We start from the raw sequence: 23,908 nt of genomic DNA, 5'->3' as shown, positions 1-23,908 counted from the left end.
TTAGGAAGTGAAATACTAATAATAATAATAATAATACAATAAATACTGCGCTTTATCAACGAACTTACAAAGTTCGTTGATACTGAATTCTCTGCAATTTGTGAATTTTTCAATTTTGAGCCCTCCATTCGATAGAGCATCAAAAACTATCTGAGAAAGTGATGGAATTTTTCGCGTCACTCTTAACATTCCCTATATATTGGCCAAAAAAAGTTCCGATTTCGGGAGATTTAAGGAGCCATATCTCAGGAACCGTAAGTCATAGAGATTTGAACCCTCCATTCGATAGAGCATCAAAAACTATCTGAGAAAGTGATGGAATTTTTCGCTTCACTCTTAACATTCCCGAGATATTGGCCAAGAAAAGTTCCGATTTCGAGAGATTTAAGGAGCCATATCTCAGGAACCGTAAGTCATAGGGATTTGAACCCTCCATTCGATAGAGCATCAAAAACTATCTGAGAAAGTGATGGAATTTTTCGCGTCACTCTTAACATTCCCTATATATTGGCCAAAAAAAGTTCCGATTTCGGGAGATTTAAGGAGCCATATCTCAGGAACCGTAAGTCATAGAGATTTGAACCCTCCATTCGATAGAGCATCAAAAACTATCTGAGAAAGTGATGGAATTTTTCGCTTCACTCTTAACATTCCCGAGATATTGGCCAAGAAAAGTTCCGATTTCGAGAGATTTAAGGAGCCATATCTCAGGAACCGTAAGTCATAGGGATTTGAACCCTCCATTCGATAGAGCATCAAAAACTATCTGAGAAACTGATGGAATTTTTCGCGTCACTCTTAACATTCCCTATATATTTACCAAAAAAAGTTCCGATTTCGGGAGATTTAAGGAGCCATATCTCAGGAACCGTAAGTCATAGGGATTTGAACCCTCCATTCGATAGAGCATCAAAAACTATCTGAGAAAGTGATGGAATTTTTCGCGTCACTCTTAACATTCCCGAGATATTGGCCAAAAAAAGTTCCGATTTCGAGAGATTTAAGGAGCCATATCTCAGGAACCGTAAGTCATAGGGATTTGAACCCTCCATTCGATAGAGCATCAAAATCTATCTGAGAAAGTGATGGAATTTTTCGCGTCACTCTTAACATTCCCTATATATTTACCAAAAAAAGTTCCGATTTCGGGAGATTTAAGGAGCCATATCTCAGGAACCGTAAGTCATAGGGATTTGAACCCTCCATTCGATAGAGCATCAAAAACTATCTGAGAAAGTGATGGAATTTTTCGCGTCACTCTTAACATTCCCGAGATATTGGCCAAAAAAAGTTCCGATTTCGAGAGATTTAAGGAGCCATATCTCAGGAACCGTAAGTCATAGGGATTTGAACCCTCCATTCGATAGAGCATCAAAAACTATCTGAGAAACTGATGGAATTTTTCGCGTCACTCTTAACATTCCCTATATATTTACCAAAAAAAGTTCCGATTTCGGGAGATTTAAGGAGCCATATCTCAGGAACCGTAAGTCATAGGGATTTGAACCCTCCATTCGATAGAGCATCAAAAACTATCTGAGAAAGTGATGGAATTTTTCGCGTCACTCTTAACATTCCCGAGATATTGGCCAAAAAAAGTTCCGATTTCGAGAGATTTAAGGAGCCATATCTCAGGAACCGTAAGTCATAGGGATTTGAACCCTCCATTCGATAGAGCATCAAAAACTATCTGAGAAACTGATGGAATTTTTCGCGTCACTCTTAACATTCCCTATATATTTACCAAAAAAAGTTCGGATTTCGGGAGATTTAAGGAGCCATATCTCAGGAACCGTAAGTCATAGGGATTTGAACCCTCCATTCGATAGAGCATCAAAAACTATCTGAGAAAGTGATGGAATTTTTCTCGTCACTCTTACCGTTCCCTATATATTGGCCCAAAAAAAGTTCGGATTTCGGGAGATTTAAGGAGCCATATCTCAGGAACCGTAAGTCATAGGGATTTGAACCCTGCATTCGATAGAGCATCAAAAACTATCTGAGAAACTGATGGAATTTTTCGCGTCACTCTTAACATTCCCTATATATTTACCAAAAAAAGTTCCGATTTCGGGAGATTTAAGGAGCCATATCTCAGGAACCGTAAGTCATAGGGATTTGAACCCTCCATTCGATAGAGCATCAAAAACTATCTGAGAAACTGATGGAATTTTTCGCGTCACTCTTAACATTCCCTATATATTTACCAAAAAAAGTTCCGATTTCGGGAGATTTAAGGAGCCATATCTCAGGAACCGTAAGTCATAGAGATTTGAACCCTCCATTCGATAGAGCATCAAAAACTATCTGAGAAAGTGATGGAATTTTTCGCGTCACTCTTAACATTCCCTATATATTGGCCAAAAAAAGTTCCGATTTCGGGAGATTTAAGGAGCCATATCTCAGGAACCGTAAGTCATAGAGATTTGAACCCTCCATTCGATAGAGCATCAAAAACTATCTGAGAAACTGATGGAATTTTTCGCGTCACTCTTAACATTCCCTATATATTTACCAAAAAAAGTTCCGATTTCGGGAGATTTAAGGAGCCATATCTCAGGAACCGTAAGTCATAGGGATTTGAACCCTCCATTCGATAGAGCATCAAAAACTATCTGAGAAACTGATGGAATTTTTCGCGTCACTCTTAACATTCCCTATATATTGGCCAAAAAAAGTTCCGATTTCGGGAGATTTAAGGAGCCATATCTCAGGAACCGTAAGTCATAGAGATTTGAACCCTCCATTCGATAGAGCATCAAAAACTATCTGAGAAACTGATGGAATTTTTCGCGTCACTCTTAACATTCCCTATATATTTACCAAAAAAAGTTCCGATTTCGGGAGATTTAAGGAGCCATATCTCAGGAACCGTAAGTCATAGGGATTTGAACCCTCCATTCGATAGAGCATCAAAAACTATCTGAGAAACTGATGGAATTTTTCGCGTCACTCTTAACATTCCCTATATATTTACCAAAAAAAGTTCCGATTTCGGGAGATTTAAGGAGCCATATCTCAGGAACCGTAAGTCATAGAGATTTGAACCCTCCATTCGATAGAGCATCAAAAACTATCTGAGAAAGTGATGGAATTTTTCGCTTCACTCTTAACATTCCCGAGATATTGGCCAAGAAAAGTTCCGATTTCGAGAGATTTAAGGAGCCATATCTCAGGAACCGTAAGTCATAGAGATTTGAACCCTCCATTCGATAGAGCATCAAAAACTATCTGAGAAAGTGATGGAATTTTTCGCTTCACTCTTAACATTCCCGAGATATTGGCCAAGAAAAGTTCCGATTTCGGGAGATTTAAGGAGCCATATCTCAGGAACCGTAAGTCATAGAGATTTGAACCCTCCATTCGATAGAGCATCAAAAACTATCTGAGAAAGTGATGGAATTTTTCGCTTCACTCTTAACATTCCCGAGATATTTACCAAAAAAAGTTCCGATTTCGAGAGATTTAAGGAGCCATATCTCAGGAACCGTAAGTCATAGGGATTTGAACCCTCCATTCGATAGAGCATCAAAAACTATCTGAGAAAGTGATGGAATTTTTCGCTTCACTCTTAACATTCCCGAGATATTTACCAAAAAAAGTTCCGATTTCGAGAGATTTAAGGAGCCATATCTCAGGAACCGTAAGTCATAGAGATTTGAACCCTCCATTCGATAGAGCATCAAAAACTATCTGAGAAAGTGATGGAATTTTTCGCTTCACTCTTAACATTCCCGAGATATTGGCCAAGAAAAGTTCCGATTTCGGGAGATTTAAGGAGCCATATCTCAGGAACCGTAAGTCATAGAGATTTGAACCCTCCATTCGATAGAGCATCAAAAACTATCTGAGAAAGTGATGGAATTTTTCGCTTCACTCTTAACATTCCCGAGATATTTACCAAAAAAAGTTCCGATTTCGAGAGATTTAAGGAGCCATATCTCAGGAACCGTAAGTCATAGGGATTTGAACCCTCCATTCGATAGAGCATCAAAAACTATCTGAGAAAGTGATGGAATTTTTCGCTTCACTCTTAACATTCCCGAGATATTTACCAAAAAAAGTTCCGATTTCGATAGATTTAAGGAGCCATATCTCAGGAACCGTAAGTCATAGGGATTTGAACCCTCCATTCGATAGAGCATCAAAAACTATCTGAGAAACTGATGGAATTTTTAGCGTCACTCTTAACATTCCCTATATATTGGCCAAAAAAAGTTCCGATTTCGGGAGATTTAAGGAGCCATATCTCAGGAACCGTAAGTCATAGGGATTTGAACCCTCCATTCGATAGAGCATCAAAAACTATCTGAGAAAGTGATGGAATTTTTCGCGTCACTCTTAACGTTCCCGAGATATTGGTCAAAAAATGACCAGTTTCCGGAGATTTAAGGAGCCATATCTCGGGAACCATAAGTTACAGAGATGGTGTTAATCAATACCTATGAGAATGGTGAATATTTTGGTAACCATTGTCCAACTGGCCACTGGTTTGGCCAATGGTCACCAGTTAGTATTTGCTACCAAAATGTTCACCATCCTCTGAGGTATTGATTAACACCAATATCATCTCTCTCTCTAACTTATGGTTCCCGAGATTGGCCAACTGGCCACCGTTCCCAGATATTGGCCAAAAAGTTCGAATTTCGGGAGATTTAAGGAGCCATTATCTCTGGAACTGTAAGTCATAATATTTTGCGAATTTTTGCGAGAAACAGGAGGTACGGATAAAAAGATTTAGATGTAGGAACAATCAGTTATCCTTTCCGCTCCATCTCTTCTTTTTTGTTCGTTCTGGCAATGCTCTTGGAGCATTCTCAACTGGTTATATATATATATATATATATATATATATATATATAATATGTTTATTTTTTTAACTGTTTGGAATAGTTTGTGCAGAATCCTGCATGCAAATTTAGTATATGGTAGCAGGAATCCAGAATATCGCCTTTAACGTAGCGGAACTTCTTCTGGTAACTATCTCTCTCGTTAACTATCTTTCTTCTGGAAGTGATGGGAAACCTCGTAGGGTTAATGTAATTCGAACGACTACACCACCGCCGGACAGTAAAGGATGTGAAACTCTAAGCGACCACTTTTGCTTTCATCCATGAAACTAACTTCGCAAAACTTCAGAATATCATCTGGTTAAATTCCAAATGATCAGCTTTTCTTCCACCCGTTTGTCATCTGGATGTGGTTTATATTCCGGGACAAACCAATTCGTGTAGAAAAGGCTAAAACTGATGCTGTGGTGGAAATGCATGTAATGACACTCAGTAGTCTGAATTTACGGATCTGGCCCAAAATTGTTGCACAAGAAGGTAAAAGTAGATAACAATGGTCACAACACTACTCCCGTCCGACGTACTGAATACGTTATAAAGGGTATTCAAGAACATACAACACTCGCTGTCAGTGCTGGAGTTACGTATATTCTAAACAAGCAATAGTTTAAGGCCCCACTCTCTTGCGGGCCCCAAAAAATGTAAAGGAAAGATAATTAGATGTATATTCCTAAAAGAAAATAATATAATAATAATAATAATAATAATAATAATTGACATAAAACACACAGCAAGAGTGAGTATTGCGTAAGCAATTGTCATGTAAGTAATAGGATCCCTCCTGTAACCCTGCTCTCTAAAATATCACTTGTTTACGCATTTCTGTTTACGCATTACCCGCGGTGGCTCAGTGGTAGAGCATTCACCTCTGGTGCTTGGGGTCCCGGATTCGATCCCAGCCCCCGCCAAGTGAACTTTGTGGTGGACAAACACCGTGTGTGGGGGGCGCGGTGGCTCAGTGGTAGAGCGTTCACCTCTGGTGCTTGGGGTCCTGGGTTCGATCCCAGGCCCCGCCAATTGAACTTTGTGGTGGACAAACATCGTGCTCGTGGGTTTTCTCGGGGTTCTCCCGTTTCCTCCCACTTTCTTCATTCCACCATTTCACTCATCTCTCATAATCACAGTCTCCTTTAGCCTAACCGGCATAATCGTGGGACGTAAAACTCAAAGATTTCATTTCATTTTTTCTGTTATAGGGTGCTTACGTTCTGTACGGACTGGTTGCATGGCGAAGCAGTGCAGTCAATTTGTCATTCACAAAGGATGACTAGAAACATAAATGGTCCCATTACCTTCAATAACTTGAAGACCTCATCAACCCTAAATCAGTTCTGCATACCTTAATAGCACCGTCCATTCGAACCGGTCACACAAGCAGCTGTTTGTTGAGATAGACGGTTGTGAAGATGCCTGCCTGAGATACGGTGTCTTACGTTTGCTGCACATCTTGGCATAGCTGCCATTTTCCCGACTGGTGATCAAACGCTATCTTATGACGTCTCACAAGTTCTCGATAGTGCTTAGGTCCGGAAACATAGCAAGCTAGAATGGAAAGCATGTACCGACTGGAACACACTGTGAGCAAGGTATAGGTGCCACATACGACATTCACACCGCATCACAAAATCTGTCATAAAATTCAGATTCGCATTCGATCATAGCCTCCACGAGTCATAAGTCACGTGATGCTTGAATTTCAAGATTGATCTTACAAGCCACTGGCTACTAACGTCAACAGACACAAACACGTATGCGTAGTAGTGGGAATTTGTTTTCTATGCATACCATAGTAGTTTTTCAGTCTTCCCGGTCACTGGGAATTCTCGGATTGAACTTTTATTATTAGACTAATAAAAGTGAGGATATTAGACGTTGTTCCGCCGTAGTAAGTAACCAACCTGTGTTAGGTGATCACTACTAGCCAGGTTTTCATCTATTCTGGTCTAGGGCTGGGTGAAGATGAAGATGAGACCGCAGGACTATGTCCGTAGGAGCAGGTTATTAACAACTGAGAGTATGCGAGTAAAGGGTGAATTTTCTGCCTAACGATACCAATTGATGGTGTTAATGTAAAAGTTCTAGAACATTTTGATGCTCCTGAATTTGTAGTCTAGTCAAATCACTGTCAAAAATCAAAAGATAGAACTCTTTTCTCAGTCATATGATGGCGTTTAAAACTAGTCGTGGCACAGTTATCTTTCAACATAATTTTTGCTACTTTTATGCTTCAGCATTCATCGGAATATTTATATTGTGTTACTAATAGTTTAGGTCTTGTGTAGCATAACCGTATCAACTACTTCACTTTCTTAAAATTAAACTGGACAACAAAATACTTGGAGAGATTTTCAAGGTGAACCTTGTGTCGGTTGTCAAAACTTCATTTTTTAAGAGCCAAAAAGTGCGTTCTGCATCACTCATAATCACACGACGTTAAAGATACATATTTCATTCTGGTTATTTCCTCGCAGTGGCAGAGATTTTCCTGATCAGTCTACGATATACTTGTTCACCAGCTCGATCTGTGTGAAGTCGAGACTGCGTCTTAAAACAGCTTTCAGGATGTCTGCGTCTTAAAACAGCTTTCAGGATGTCTGCGTCTTAAAACAGCTTTCAGGATGTCTGCGTCTTAAAACAGCTTTCAGGATGTCTGCGTCTTAAAACAGCTTTCAGGATGTCAGCAGTTGATGTGCCAAATACAGCACACTTTTTAAGAATATGAATAGCTTTTCTCTTTCGAAGAAAGAGCTTCTCATTTTGCTAGTGACTTCGTAATCTTTCGGCGGATGTAATTGTTCCAGTTGCACTCGTTAAGTGTGTGTTATATGCAGATTGCCTTTGAAGGTATCTACATAATGCAGCGCAGCTGAAAACCATGTTCTCCAACAGATCACCTAAGATTGGAGGGGAAGTTTTATGTTGGAAGCCCACCTGAGTCCTCTAGACTTAATGACCTTAACAATGTTTGGTAAACGGTATATATTATGCAGATCCTAATTATGAAGTTTCCACCATTCTCCATTCCCGTTTCTCTTGGGTCCGAATACTAGTTTCAGGATCTTGTACTCAAATACTTCAGTCTACGTTCTTCCCTCAGCGTAGACGACCATGTTTCGTATCTATACAGTACAACAGGCATGATCGTTTTATTCAGTCGTTCTAAATGTTCATTAATATATATCCTAAGTTGTTTGTTCATCACGCTGTTCTTAACTGGTCTAGTGGCTGATGTAATAGTCTTTGGTTCGCGAAGTCCTGGGTTCGATTTCCGTTGGGAGAGAATTGAAGGTACTACAGGGAGTTATATCTGTTTAAACTGCAGGCCTTGTTCTATGCTGACAAATCAACCTCAACAGAAGTTGTGCTTCAGTCCATGCATTTTAAAAATGAAATTCTTAATATAAGGTACCATTGCCATGATCTTTAGGCCAAAGGATATAGATGAGTTTGTGTCCGTGGGTTTTCTCGAGGTACTCCAGTTTCCTCCACTTTCTCATTCCACCAATTCTTCCATCATTCACTTGTCTTAACCGTCGTCTCCCTTAGTCTAAAGGGTATGATCGTCGGACGTTAAACTGAAAGATTTCATGAATAATTGCCATTGAGCGACGGTGCCCTTTATGGAGTTTGAATGGCTGAATACCGGTAGCAAGAGTGGAAATGAATGGGTAGTCAGAAAGTGGACTGGGATACTTACTTGTTAGCGCACATTAGGATGTTGGACAACCGAATTCGATTCTCTGCCCAGTCTCTCATTTTTAGCTCTCCAACTTCCATTCGTATAACAGGAAAGCATTGTGTGAAAGGACAAATTGTTTCTTTAAGACTTGCTTCGTTGTATTATCAGACTTGTGTATTGTACAGTCCGCAGCAAAATATCTGCAACATGAGCATGTAAGTTTATTGTGAAACGACGAAGTCTTTTGCTCCAAAATAAAGTGTGCAGGGGAGGGCACCGAGGTTTCTCCTGGCGTGATTCGTGCCATTTAGACGTTATGTTGATTATTCCCTGCCCTGTTAGGCGTAGTTTCACAGTAAACTTACATGCTCATATTGCAGGTTTCTTTGTTGCGGACTGTACATCTATCCCATTGCTGTTAACTTTAATTACTCATACAGTGAAGTAGACGTCAGTGTAATGTTATCTAATATAAATAGACTTTGTGTGTCTGTGTGCGGCCTGGGGACCAGATGATGGCACCGAGAGTTAACAAATTTTGGTCACGGGTACCTTGGTTCAGGCTCCAGACCAAGACGAGGCGCTTTTTTCAAAATTCGATCCGGAGGGGGGGGGTCTCAGCGGAGCGTTTACCGGGACATGTAAACGTAGAAAATGACCGATATTAGTGTCAAATTCATAGTTTGCGCGATCTTTGAGATCAATGGTGAAACTCTGTTTGCGTTAACTTTCAAATTTCTAAATTCAGCCCATTCGGCTGCGGGCCGGGGGTCACGGGGGATACCGAGACATGTAAACATAATCCAAAATGACCGATATTAGTGTCAAATCCATAGTTTCTGCGGTCGCTGAGATGAATGGTGATATACTCCCACAAGCGTTGACTTCAAATACAGTCCCCAGGCGAAGAATGGGTATTTTCAGCTAGTTATGTAATATTCTCAGTTTCAGTATACTGTATACATTATTATTATTATTATTATTATTATTATTATTATTATTATTATTATTATTATTATTATTATTATTATTATTATTATTATTATTATTATTTAAAGGGCTGGCAGTAAGAAGTTGTCTATCAAATTTTAAGTAGTTCATTATACCACTGAATGTAGTTGCATAGTGTCATCTATCGATGCTCTATTTCAACTAGTAAGTCCGGTAACCCGAACTTTTGAGACCGTCACTGTCAAGTTTGAACGAATTGTGACATGTCAGTTGGCTTCCAGAGGTAGAAGAGTGAGGACCTGTTAAAGAGTGCTTGTCGCGCGCCATTGTTCTAACCTGCATAAAAGTGCCAAAGGAGCTCACGAAATGTCAAAATCAGTGTATGGCGATGAAGCGGTTGCATTGACTGTTTACAAGTGATATGAGCGACTCAAAAGCGGGAAGAAGTCTGAGAACGAGCAACAATTGAGGCATCCTTCGACGTCAGAAACAGATGAAAACATGCAGAATGTGGCACAAATGATTTCTTCAAAACAGGCGAATGACTATTAGAAAGCTTTCGGAAAAATTAAACATCTCGTAAGGGCCCGTGAAAATAATTTTAACCGCCAATTAAATGGACGAATGGTTTTTCTTCGCGCCGTGTTACACCTTGCTTTTGATTCGAGAGTTTCTGGGCAAAAAAGGATTCCTGTCTGTCCACATTCGTTGTGCTCTCCAGATGCGACTTCTGGCTCTTTCTAAAGTGAAAGGAAAATTCCTTTCGACACCGTTCGTGACATTTAGAGCGCCATGACAAAGCAGCTACCTTCCATAAATGCTTCTAGTCATGGATTCAACGTTGGGATAAGAGCATTGCTAGCCAAGGACAGTACTTTGAAGGAGATTAAATCAAATTCCATGTAAGCTTATTACTTTGTTTGTAATAAAATTATTCACCGTATTTTTTCACCACACCTTGTATTTGAAACTTTTTATAAAAGATCTGTAGCATTTGATGTCAGTGAAGAAGAAACTCAATTGAATGTATCCAATACTGAAATTACTGACAGGAAAGAAAGTTGTCTACGAACTTAATTTCCTGAACCCTACGATGTATAGGAAAAAATTGTAGATTTTATTTCGAGGCTTTTGACTTCAAGTATATGGTTTTTATATGTTATTTCCAGGCACTCATATTCAACTAAAACAGATAATGGATTCGTTTATTTTATGTATTTTTTATGGGATATCTATTTTGCTTAAATACTGAGAGTATAAGTGAAGATTTGTTATCCTAGCGTAGTATCATGTGGAAATGATTAACAAAGCAAAGAAGCTTTTGGAAGTAGGTGTCCCAATACAAAAATGGGTGGTTGGGTATCCCTTTGGATTCTACTGATTGAAGACAGGTTTTTTTTTTTTTTCGAACGATGTCAGGAGAGAAAGTATAGTGATTGTGAAAAATTCCAAATGTACACACTGTCTCGGTTTCCATTCCAGTACTGCTCATCTGAACCATTCCACGAGTTTCAAACTGACTTTGTTTTGGTATGAGCTGAAAATTCTGCCTTCTATCCTAAATGGCTCTGTTTTTCTCTCTTACTGTATCCTTCAGCACAGAAGTTACTTTCGGCCCAGTCAGATCCAGATGGTTCCTTGATGCTTTACAGCTATTTTTCTGGTGGTGATTTTTATCCCCTTTACTATCTAATAAAGCCTTTAGCGAAAGTGCTTTCTTTATGCACTTCTTACTGTGTAGGATTACATTTTACTTTTTCCTGGTGACTTACTCATTTTCCATCCGCACTCCGGGATTTCTTATATACCCTTGTGTGTAGAAAAGTTCATATGAGCATATGTCGGGAAATGCATCGTTTCAGAGTTACGGCTATTAAGCCGCGTGACGGTGTGAAATAGTCACATTCCGGTCGCTTTTTAATGTGACTCAATTTAAACCTCAATAACTCAGTCCCTAATTAAGCTAGGATAATAACTTTAGCAGCAATATGTTTCTGAAGGATAAAGCTTTTCACTGATGCATTTTGACGGGTGGACGCAGAGCCTAGGGCAAGTTATCCAATGCATTCGGAATGTGGGTTTCCAGGAAGTCTCGATAGGAGTTTCCCGTCGGCCTCTGCGGGAGTATGTATGGGCTTAGTAAATTTTCACCGACAATACCGCACCACACACTGAAAGCAAACTGTTGTTTCCTTTGACTGATCACATGAGGATTATAGTCTGCTCAAACATGTACATTATAATAATTGAAGATGCCTTCTCGTCTGAACTGAGCCTCATCTGTATACACTATTGCGGATGGGAAAATTAGATTCATTCTTCATCCTTCAGAAGGACGTTGATACCAAAATTCTCTTCCTAGCTTAATTACAAGCTGAGCTATTGAAATTTGAATTGAGTTACATTGAGGGGCATCCAGAATGTCACTATTTCACACCGTCAGGCGGCTCAATGGCCATAAATCTGTATCGATGCGATTCCCGACATATGGTCATATGAACTTTTTTACTTGTCTACCCATAAGGAATCCACTCCTGAAATTTTGCCGTACCTTTTTGTTACACCCTACATATATATTGTTACCCTGGTCTCTACGTGGGCAGTTCGTTTAATTTGAAGATTTTCACTTTCGAGTGACTATAAGAGAAGAAAGCATGGTGATCGTGAAAAATATCGAAGTCGAGATTTCAATCAATTTACATGTTTGATAGTCCATAGATACTGAAATAAATTTTAGAAACCTGTTCGTCCGTCCCGACGTTAATGTTCACTCGCGTAGAGGCCCTATAACGTATCCGCACCCACTTTTAAACTTAAAATCTTTATAAGATTCCCCAGGAGGGACGTTTTTAGAATTTTCTTTCTACCCCAAAAATCAAGGGTAGTTTACTGAAGCGTACAAATATCTCTATATGTAATTGTTTCACATACATTTGCTAAATCCAGATAACAAACCTTTTTGCTGGTGTCTTGAAACATCCTAGCTATAAGATCAACCAGGGAGCGTGGTGACTCAAGTGATCACCTCTGGCTCGAGAAGTCCTTGGTCGACCACAGGCCATGTCAGTTCTTGGTGAACATCGTGTTCATAAGTTTTTTCGGAGTTCTCTCATTTCTTCCCACATTCTCATTCCACTACTCTTTCCATAAGTATTCTCTTTCACTAATCATCCATTTCTTTTAACAGTGGCTCCGCGTAGCGTAGTCGCTAATAATGGTCTCGCCTTTGCTGCGAGCGGTCCCGGGCTCGATTCCAGGTGGGGACAGTCGGTCGAAAAGGTGTAACAGCTTTTTCAAGCTAGCCATCCTGAATGAGGTTTTCCTGAGTTTTTCACCACGCAAATGTCGGGATGGTACCTAACACAATAGTCCCATGCCACTTCCTTCCTTCCTTCCTCCATCCCTGATACGTGTGACGGGCTAACATGGCCATAGATACCGAAAGCCCAGGAATCTAATTCCTAATCCTAATCCTCGTGATGGGTTAACATGGCCATAGATGCCGAAAGCCCAGAAATCTAAATCCTAATCCTAGTGATGGGCTAATATGGTCATAAATGCCGAAAGCCCAGAAATCTAATTCCTAATTCTAATCCTAGTGATGGGCTAATATGGCCATAGATACCGAAAGCCCAGAAATCTAATTTCTAATCCCGTTTCCTTGAACCAATAAGCGTAGGATGTAATAACTACACTTTTTTAAATGTACCAAATTGTACAGAGTTCCTCTTAACTGAAACGACAATTAGAGGAACTCTTTATTTTCTACCCTCTTAAGAAACATAAACATTACTTAACTGTGATTTTAGGGTATGACTTTTGTCTTTTCGCTTGTTTCTATAGGCGTTGCTATTACGAGTTAATTCCTAACAAAAGTATTTTATACAGAACTGGAACGAGGAAAGAAAACCGTACTCAAATTATCCGTTCTAGATTAAATCTACTTTAATTTAGGCTAATATGTGGTATTCATTAGCGTTTATTTATTTATTGGACCTAAAGATCCAGTATATTTGTCAAAATTTCTTGTAGACCTTATATTTGGAAAACTACATATAGTGTAGCCAAATCCAAACTATCGCTTAACTCAGTATGATGTGTTTATTCCGTAAAAACGAAAACTCGATTTAAGGGCCGTTTAAAAATTTTGGTCTCCCTGATTCAAAAACTAATTTTTGGCTAAGATCGGAATCTTTTGATCCATTTTTGGTTTTCCTAAAATTCTTAAAATACCTCAAAAATGTATTTTGAATCACCTAAATTTGATTGGATGTCTCTCTTAAAATGGGGACTTAAATTACCGATACATACTCTAGTTTGCTCCTAACAAGGGTTTCATATAACTTAACAGCATCATAGCAATACTGTTAGTAACATTGTTTCTCAAATGTGTAGACTAAGTGAATTCAATTTTGTTATTTCAGGAGGAGAATGTGAAGCCGCAGCACCTGGCAGTTGATCGGCCGTCAGAAAAGTTTCTAGCATTTCTGTTTAAACACTACGGCTTGAAAACTATTGTTCCACAGGCAAACAACTTTGTCGTCTTTGAAGAATTTTTTATTGATAGACCAGGTTAGAATTATTTTTAGTATGTTAAGTAAGATGATAAATGAACAAGTAAGAGTAATTTCTGTAAAAAGGAAGGAAACTTGTATAAAGTAAAAGTCGCGTGATTTGAAAAAATTTCCCAGCCTTGTCCACTATTTTGCAGCTACAGCCAATCATCGATTCCTTAAGAACAAATTTCATGTCAGCTCATTCTTCTACGGAGGTCGGAAGTGGTAATAACTTCTATTTCAATATTGATTCTTATACAGGGTGTCTTAAAAGTCCCCTGACATAGGGGAACTGTTATTATCGGAGTTACAACAAAATGTAAGAGGGGAAACGTCTCCAAATATGGTGTTTTCAATCTAAATTATAGGAATTTTTAAAATCGGACGAGCCGTTTGGGCTGTCACTCTTTATGCGCCCAATGTTAAATGAAAATGCAACGTTGCCATTTACCTGGACCCACAACATAAGTGAATGAAATTATTGTTTGACATGGAGGCTCGCCATCGACATGTTAGCGTAAAAGAGAGTGACTTCAATCACTTTTGTTGGTCCAGGTAAATGGCAACGCTGCATTTTCATTTAACACTGGCCGCATAAAGAGTGTACAGTCCAAAGGCTCGTCCGATTTAAAAAATTCCTTCACTTCAGATTGAAAACAACATATTTGGGGACGGTTTTCCTTCTTACATTTTGTTGTAGCTCTAATAACAAGAGAGTTACCCTATGTGAGGGGACTTTCAAGCCACACTGTATAGTAACAATTGTAAGAGACAGCTAGAATCTTTTTGATGTGTATTCAGGGTCCGAGGAATAGGTTTCATCTTTAATCTTATCTATTACAAGTAGACATTATAGAGCTATTCCTTCTGGTTTCGTATAGAATTCCTATATACAGTAAACCCTGTCTTCAACGGACCCTGTATCAAACTGAAACTTGTGTTAAACGAAGATATTTCACGGTCCCATGAATTTACTGGCATAAATTGTGTTTAAATTCCCTTCATCAAATGGAAACTGTATTATGCGGACAACGGAAATCAAAGTAAGTCTCTTAAAGGAAAATATCAAGTTTCGGAGATTAACATTTGGAAAGTTTTTAAACCTCCTGTGAGAGGTTAGATATATTTTTAGCAAAACAGTGATGTGCAAACCGAAGCAGACATGACAGACATACATGCTTTAGTTGAGAATTGTACCGAATGCCTGAAACGAGAAGAGGAGGTGGAGGATGGTGAGAAATATGGTATTCAGTTGGAAGAAGAGTGTGGGCTAAAGACTTATCAGGATTCTGTCCAAAAGTTTAAAGGAACTGCAACATTTGCCTTGCGTCGAAATGACACTGGTACCGTAATTGCGGGCTACTTGGACCCATACCAAAAACTCGTTTAAAGTCCCATATGCAATGCAATAATGAGTCAGTTCAGAGTTAGATACGTTAGATAGGATCAAAATGCAGGCGTACACACATTGAAACTAGTTCTGTGGTAGGCTACGATTGAGCAGCATTGGTGAGAAAGGTCGTTGACGAAAAGAGTGTATTTATTGACCGCTAAACTTTTATGTGTGGGCACTATTTGCAAGGAAGTGGAACCAATGCAAAATAAACACATAAGTAGTTACATATAGGTTAATGAAACTGACATGGTAAACTTTCTCATATACAATAAGATATGTGCGTAATTGCATTATTTATGACGTGTGTACATATGACCTGGAAAACATGGATATTTTGTCCCACCACATATTTTGTTATCTTTATCCCACCCCATCCTTTGTTATCTTTATATATGAAAAATAAAGGTCTGTTGTCACGTGTCACACAAGTAAAAACTTTTCATTGTTTCTTTAAGGATACCGGTACAAAATTATACATCAATATAAAAGATTGCCTGCATGATATATGCTCATTTTTCATAACAGCTTGAAGAATGTTTACCAGTAATTCAGTCGACGAAAATGTCACAAAAAGAAACAGAAGCTTTCTTCAAGATAAGTCGTTCCACCATAGAAAGAAGATTAAAGAACAGGTCAAGGCATAATCCGGGCCATCTGAAAGTGTTCACTGAAAAGAATAATTAGCCTTCGCTAGTCATCTTGATAAAGTTTGTGATTTCGGATTCCTCGTTAATTAACTTGATTTCAGATTTATTGTAAAGTCCTATTTAGCCATGCATGGGAGAACTGTCATTGCTTTCTAAGACAATCTTCCCAGTCGAGATTGGGTAAAGTTATTTTAGAAACTGCATCTCCAGTCAACGACTAAATTGGCTGCTAATATAGATAGGGCTCGTGCAGCTGTAGAAGAAAACGTAATCAGCTATTACAGTCATTATATTTGATAGTACCTCTTAACATGTTCTCTTTGTGGTTTGCAGTAAATAAAAAGTGTTGTTCTTGGAACACCTACGTCCTATTTAGTCTCAGAGCAGATTTCAATGGTTTTCTGTAGGAAAATATGGGGGTGGGTTCAAGTAGCCCGAACGCGAGTCTTACTTGGACCCATTTTTTACAATAATCGCCTGTGCTTTCTTTTCAATATATGTAACTAAAACTATCCTCGATATGTACAATAAAGCCTGTAGTTCCACTTAATATGGGTTATGACAATAACTTTCGAGTTTTCGTGGATGAAAACAGGCCGAAAGAACGAATTTATTGCAAAATTGGGTCCAAGTAGCCCGCATCTAATGCTTAATGTAGTTTCTCAGGCTAGTACAGAAAACCCTCCTTGACTGACTGTTTTCCATTGTTCAAGCATTACTTTTAGTATATGCAAATTTGATTTAAACTACTCGCTGAGCAAAACAATAAGTTTTATTATAAAAATTAACTTGTAACAGTTTCGCAAACTATCCACTTTGGCTTCATCAGATAGTTGGACGTTACAGTAATAATTTTTTACAATAAAACATATTGCTTTGCTCAGCAAGTAGTTGAAACATTTCAGTTTTTAGTGTTTGACAGTTTTATTTGCATTTTTCACTAAGTGTTTATACTTTTTATTATTTTTTTTTTAATGTTTATTAGATACCACTTTGTGTGTGTTGTGTATCACTAGAGGTAGTATTTAATAGAAGCTTCATTTATGGATTTTGAAGAAAAATGTGCAGAAGTTATTTCAAATGGTTACCCATTGGTGTATCAATTATTTTTATTTAATTCTATCTGTCTTAATGTTCTCTGTTCTGCGCTGGTTCCATAAAAGGTGAATTTCAGGCAGGCGAGTTTGGAAAGTCTTTTTGGAAACTTCCGTTGTTTTCGTAATTTTGTCTTCACAAAAACGCAACAAAATATCGTCACATTTTGTGTACCAAACAAAAGAACGTGTCAGTACTTTCATTTATTGTGCTGGAGTAATGGATGAGTCAAGTATTTTTGGATCAAAAGAACCAATATATTTCAGGCAAAAATTTTCTAGGCCTTATATCTCGAGAACTACATATAGTGTAGTAAAACCAAAACTAACGATTTACACAGTATGATGTGCGTATTCCGTAAAAAATACGAAAACTCCACTTAGGGGCTGTTCAAAAATTTTGTAGCCCCTGATCCACAAAATTCAATACATTTCATTTAATTAACAATTTTCTTGTACGCCTCATATCTCGAGAACTACATGTAGTGTAGTCAAACGCAAACTATCACTTAACTCAGTATGATGGGCTTATTCCGTAAAAAATACGAAAACTTGGTTTAGTGGCCGTTCAAAAATTTTGTGGTCCTGATCCAAAAACTAATTATTGATCAAGTTCGCAATCTTTTGATGCATTTTCGAATCATTCCCAAAATTTTTGGCCAAGATCGCAATCTTTTGATCTTTTTTAAATCATTCCTAAAGATTCTTGTTTTTGTAACTTCAGCTGTCAATCTAAGTGCGAGGTTCCAAAAGGCACAGTGTTGGTTCCAAACAAAACGTCTGCTAGGTAAACAAAGACCAGTGTTTATGTGTGTGTCACTGTCAGTTGATTTGCTTGTAAATAAGTTTCCTTACTGTTCTTATCTTTGATTCTTAAAGTCTTTAAAGTTCCTTCTTTGTGAAATTTCAACAAAGTGTGCAGTTATATATTGAAGAAAGGAGGAGACAACCGGAATTTTAACACTCCAAGTTCTGTGTAGATGGGAATTCACTGATACATAGATTGAAAAAGTGGTTGACTGTACCAGGACTCCAACCCGGTATCTTTAGCTTAACATGGCGATACTTGAACCACTACGCTACCTAATCCACTTCACAGAAAGCCATACACTCGCTTACTCATGAACTCGTGCGCTTTACTTAAATAACATGGCTTGTGCCACAACCTAGCTAGTTACAACCAGGGTTTGAAAAAACCCGGGTTTTTTTTGAAAATGCCCAACCCACCTGGGCCCATATGAGTTTTTTCGGGTTTTATTGGGTTTCTTTCGGGTTTAATTGGGTTTTATCAAAATATTTCAATGTCTTTGGGGTGAAAGTGTTACAATGTGATTTATATTTCAAGATTATCATTGTCACAACTTGCAACAATTTTCTATTCACTGCTGTTTTGAAAAAATTGCCGCCATTTTGAAATTTTACGTTGAATCATCGCCAAAATATGTACAGTTAATTTAGAGTATCTCGTGCTTCTACTCTAAAAATTTCGACTTAAAAGACCGAAAATTGCGCTTTGTAGCGTGCATGCCCACTATTTTGAAAAACATAAATTGTCACCATTTTGAAATTTTACGTTGGTATGCCGCCAAAATCTATACAGGAAATTTAGTGTGTCTCGTGCTTGTACTCTGAAAATTTACACTTAAAAGACCGGAACTGATTCCCTGTAGTATGTGTGGTACAAGCAGACGAACGAACAAATGCAGATTGAATCATCCCAGAAGCCTCAGTGACGTTTGCCAAATATGAACACTAAATATATTAATTTAACAGCGTAAAATAAATGTTTTTTATTGTTTAAGTTCACTTTCGATACCTTGTGCGTTCAATTACGGGAATTTCCCGAGCACTTGTTGCAAGAGGGATATTTCCAGAAAGTTAATTTAAGACCATTAAGAAAGATATATACTAATTCATATTTTATAAAATAAACTAGCTTTTGGCTAGCAGAGGCTCTGCCCCCACGCCCCCGAGATTGCTCAGCCTACGGCCTCACATTTCTTATCTATCGCCCTTTGCATCAACAGTGAATTTCGTGAGCTTGCTCTTTATATTTCCTGAATCTGTCCATCCGGGGACATCGCCCACCACACACTGTCTTTGCTCGGCCTACGGCCTCGCATCTCTTGAACACACAATTCTATCATTTCTTTTCCTATTTCAGCTATTTAAAAGATAAGATTTTGTATCCCAAGAAAACTCCCATTTAAATAACAAGGGAATTTCTTCATCACCCTTTAGCCTCTAAAAATATTAAAAATATTCACTTTTGGCTATTTTCCTGTCGGTTAGTCCTGGAATGCTATAATCATGCCAAATTTCATAATTCTAATCATGCCGGAAATGCCTAAACATTTTGGGGTGTAGAAGACGTCCCATATAAATAACATGGGAAAGATTTTCAGTTTCCCATAAAACCACTCTAAGGTTGGAATTTTTTATTTCTGATGTTTCACTTAGGTAACGCTTATGAAAACGTATAAGCATACCGAATTTCAAGATTTTATTCCAATTCTAAGTACATAAAACATGATATTATATGTTTTAAAAAAAGGCCCATTTAAATAACATGGAGAAATTCTTCATCTAATCTTTAAACCTCCTCAATATTCACTTTTGGCAATTTTCCTGTGGGTTTGTCCCGAAAAGCTATAATGATGTCAAATTTAACCATTGTAGCCCTACAGGAAGTGCTCAATAATTTGGGGGTGTAAAAGGTGTTCCATATAAATAACATGGGAAAGATTTTTCAGTTCCCTATAAAACCACTCTAAAGTTGGATTTTTAAATTTTTACTGATTTACTTAGGTACTGCTAAGAAAACGTTCAGCATACCGAATTTCAAATTTTTATTCCAATTTTAAGTACCTAAAACATGAGATTATAGGTCCAAAAAAGGCCCATTTAAATAACATGGGGAAATTTTTAATCCCCTCTTTAGACCACCTAAAAATTAAAAATATTCACTTTTGGCAATTTTTCTGTCGGTTAGTCCCGGAAACCTACCATCATGCCAAATTTAATCGTTGTATCCCTACAGGAAGTACTCAATAATTTATGTCAACACATGTAGTTTTATATATAGTTAGGATGTTTCAGAATGTCTTAAATGAAATAAAATATCTTCCAGCATAAAATAAATAGTTTTATTGTTGAAGTATTCAGTTTCGATGCTTTGTGCGTTCAATTGGCGGAATTTCCCGAGAACTTCTTTCGGGACTTTGTTTTTCTCCTCCCTCGAAAACGCAGTTCCCTTTACTGTACATCGAAACTTCAACTAGTACGAAAGTTCGAATTCAGCACTTGAAATAGTAAGCGGTACGTAGTTCGGAACTCTGAGCATCGAGTTTCTTAGATTTGACGAATTTTTACGCTTTTGTTGGTGTTGATTCTACAGAATGCTTATTTGAAGAGTACCTACAAATAACTGCACTAAACTGTTGTTGTTGGAAAACTAAATTTTACTGAAGAATATTTGTGTTACCATCAAAGGTAAGAAATAATACTAATAGTTTTACTAATGCACTACATGTTTACTGGTAGTACCGGCATCTATGGCTTTAAACGCGTCAAACGTCGGCGTCGCCGAGCTGGCGAGCACACTATTCACGGAAAGTATTTTCTAAAATATAAAATTGCATTTTTTCCCTTCAAATAGGCTATAAGCATAACCCATACATTAATTTGCTACTTAATTATCTCAAGCTACAGTAAGGTTTTTATATTTATTCAGTGCATTGAGAACTTTATGAAGGTCTTATATTGAATGTTGTATATCTTAACGGGAAAGCATTCAATTCGCCCAAGGGAAGTCCAAAATCTGATAAAAATCACTTTCAATGTGACCACCTTGGTTATATCAATAATATATTAACAAAAAGCTCAAAAACCCAGGTGGGTTTTAAGGTGGGTTTTTTCAGGTGGGTCCAACCCGAAAAAACTCGGTGGTTTTTTTCGGGCTGGGCCCACTTGGGCAAACCCTGGTTACAACCGTCAGATATGTTCTGAATATGGACACTGGATTGCATAGGCGTCTCTGGCGGGGGGACGAGGGGGTCGCGTCCCCCCCAATATTTTGAAGTACAAAATATTTAATATTTCATTCTAATTTAATTTATTTACTAACGACAGAATAACAAATAAATAAATAAATAATAATAATAATAATAATCATATTTATTTGGAATATATTATTCAGGCTGTGGAACGATTATATCAGAGTTCTTGATATACCTTAGGGGATCCGTGAAGGTAAGCAGAAAGGTAACAAATGGAATCGAAGATAATAAATAGGTTGGGCTAGGTAGCACCATTCTAATCACTTTCTTCGATGCCCCCCCCCCAAATTTTACATGCCAGAGACTCCAGTGCTGGATTGTGGTACAACCCATATTATTTAAGTAAAGAGCACGAACTTCATGAGTGAATGGTGTATGTCTTTTCTGAGAAGTGGGGTGGGTGGCGTAGAGGTTTACGTATTTGCACGTTACGCTAAAAATCCCGGGTTTGAGTCTCGATCCAGTCATACACTGTTCACTCTTTGTGTATAAAATGCACATAATCGGTCATCTCAACCATTGTAGCTCATGGCTTGGGCACCACCAGATAGAAATGATGCCAGAAGGGCTTGCCGAAGTACGTAAAAAGTGTAACTCATCCATTACTGTGGGAGCTTAAGGTTAAATAAGAAAAAATAACTTCTGTGTATGGGGACGGTGACTCAGTAGTAGAACGCTCACGTCTGGTCCGAAGGGTTCTTGGTTCGATCCCATACCATATGACTTACAAGATTGTGCTAGTCTGTTTTGTCGGATTTTGTTTCCTCCTACATTCTCATTCCACCAATTCTTCCTCATCATTCACTTGCCTTAGTCATCAATCTCCCTTAAAGAGCATAATCGTAGGACGCGAAACTAGAATTTCATTTAATTAGAAAAAAAAAAAAGTGTCCCGCTAGAGTTGTGTGTCTAGAAAGTGTCGTTACTATGCATTTTCTGAAACAACCTGCCTACTCATGATTGAAAGCAAATAAGTTCAGTATTGCAGTAAGCGTGCAAGCGGGGAAGCTCCGGGTTTTGTTCCCCCCCCCCTCCCTTGAGCAAGATATGTAAAACACTTACAGTATTAAAAGATGTGTACAAACATATGAAATGATATTAACTTGGGAGTTTGAACGCTCGCTCTTGACGGAATTCTGCTTACGCCACTGTAGTAATGTCATATTTTCTATAGTTTTTCTATTTCAAGTGTGCCTTTGTTGGCGCTGCTGTCAATGTGTTTTCCCGTACCTTCCTCGAAAGAGGAGGTAGAGGTGGTTGTGGCCGAGATCCTTCCGTAGTTGGATGCAGAGTCCTTCCCCGAAGCAAAGGGAAGATTTTCTCCCTAAGAGGGTAGTGGAGCTGGAGCTGAAGTACACTTCACATATTTCCGAAGGCACACTTGAAATAGAAAGAGACTACATGTAAGTTAATGAATTTATTGTATTATAGGATAGTATTGATGTGACTTGTGTTTTGCAGATATAAAATCTACAAGAATAGATGGAGCTTCGTACGCTAGTTACATGGCTAACAGCACCCCGACTTCTCCTCGGGCAAGAGGCGCAATGTACAAGGGCTCATCTTTATCTGCGTAAGTTAAATCTAATTGTACAGGGTGGCCCAAAAGTAGATATACACATCCATGCATTGATCAAGTATAACGTTCTAATTTGTTTTTTTTTTTCTGCTGTTCCGAGTTCAAGGTATAAGTAAAAAGACATTAAGAAGAAATAATAAAGAAACTAGCTCTGGCTGTTTGATAACAATAAGAAATGATATGAAATACAGTGAGCTGATCAGTACGTTACTGTATACCTACTTTTGAGCCACCCTGTATTTACTCATGAACACCTCATATTACTGTTTAACTCCTGTTTCTAAGTATCTATTTTTACTTACTGTGTGTAAAGATCTCCAGATATCCAAAGGGTTAGCTTGCATGGTTCCATGTTTATTTCGTGATAGAACCAGTGGACTTACCTATGAGAACTCACCACTAAATGTAAAATTTCCGGAAATTTTGAACCTGTTAAAAAAACTGTTTTTCGGAAAAATTGGGAAAATAATAAAAATATTTGTATTAGATTAATTTTACTATTAATGGAACAGTTTTTCGAACGCGTGAAAAATGTAAGTTGAGAAATTTGAATATTGCGAATATTTGAAATAGAAGCATTGGAAAATAAAACTGTTATAATTATTCTTGAAAATTAATAGTCTGCACTCATTTCCTTTATACGCTTTTTAGTTTATTCGTGGTTGTGCATTAATTACAGAACTTTTACAGTTGCATACACATCTAGCATCATGAAGCGTTTCTGTTGCAACAAATAGGGCTCTTGAATGAAACTCTTGAATAAGGCTCTTTGAGTTCTTAATGTGCTCTTTGATCTGCTGAAATTTTGCTAATTTTAACCAAATTACTTCTTAAAAGAGAGAGAGCAGGAGGCAAATTTCACTAATAGGTCTACTCATGCATTAAAACATGTAATTACTTTTATTTAATATTCTAATATGATTCTTATATAAAGTTTATGTATAAAGTTTTGTATATAAACAAATACCTGTTTTCTCATGGGACAAATTATCTATCTAGTGACTATATTTGTAACTTAACAACTCTTGAACCACCAAACAGATTTCGATAAAATTTTCAACATAGATGAGGTTCGGGACTTTGATGTTTTTTATAATT

The 23,908-nt window shown here is 37.9% G+C and overlaps 1 protein-coding gene across 3 annotated transcripts in view; it reads left to right on the top strand.

Moving 5' to 3' along the window:
- LOC145674564 (alpha-tubulin N-acetyltransferase 1-like) overlaps positions 1-23,908 on the top strand; it is a 152,827-nt gene that overhangs the window by 27,479 nt on the left and 101,440 nt on the right. For all 3 annotated transcript variants that reach the window (XM_081744750.1, XM_081744751.1, XM_081744749.1), the window contains exons 4-5: positions 13,905-14,052; positions 22,693-22,804. In XM_081744750.1, the coding sequence (XP_081600876.1) occupies positions 13,905-14,052; positions 22,693-22,804 (260 nt within the window). The remainder of the gene's footprint in view (positions 1-13,904; positions 14,053-22,692; positions 22,805-23,908) is intronic.

The sequence above is a fragment of the Thermobia domestica genome, chromosome 17 (assembly GCF_964235325.1).
Source record: "Thermobia domestica chromosome 17, izTheDome1.hap1.1, whole genome shotgun sequence".
Lineage (NCBI taxonomy): Eukaryota > Metazoa > Arthropoda > Insecta > Zygentoma > Lepismatidae > Thermobia > Thermobia domestica.
This window is presented reverse-complemented; position numbering and strand designations above follow the sequence as displayed.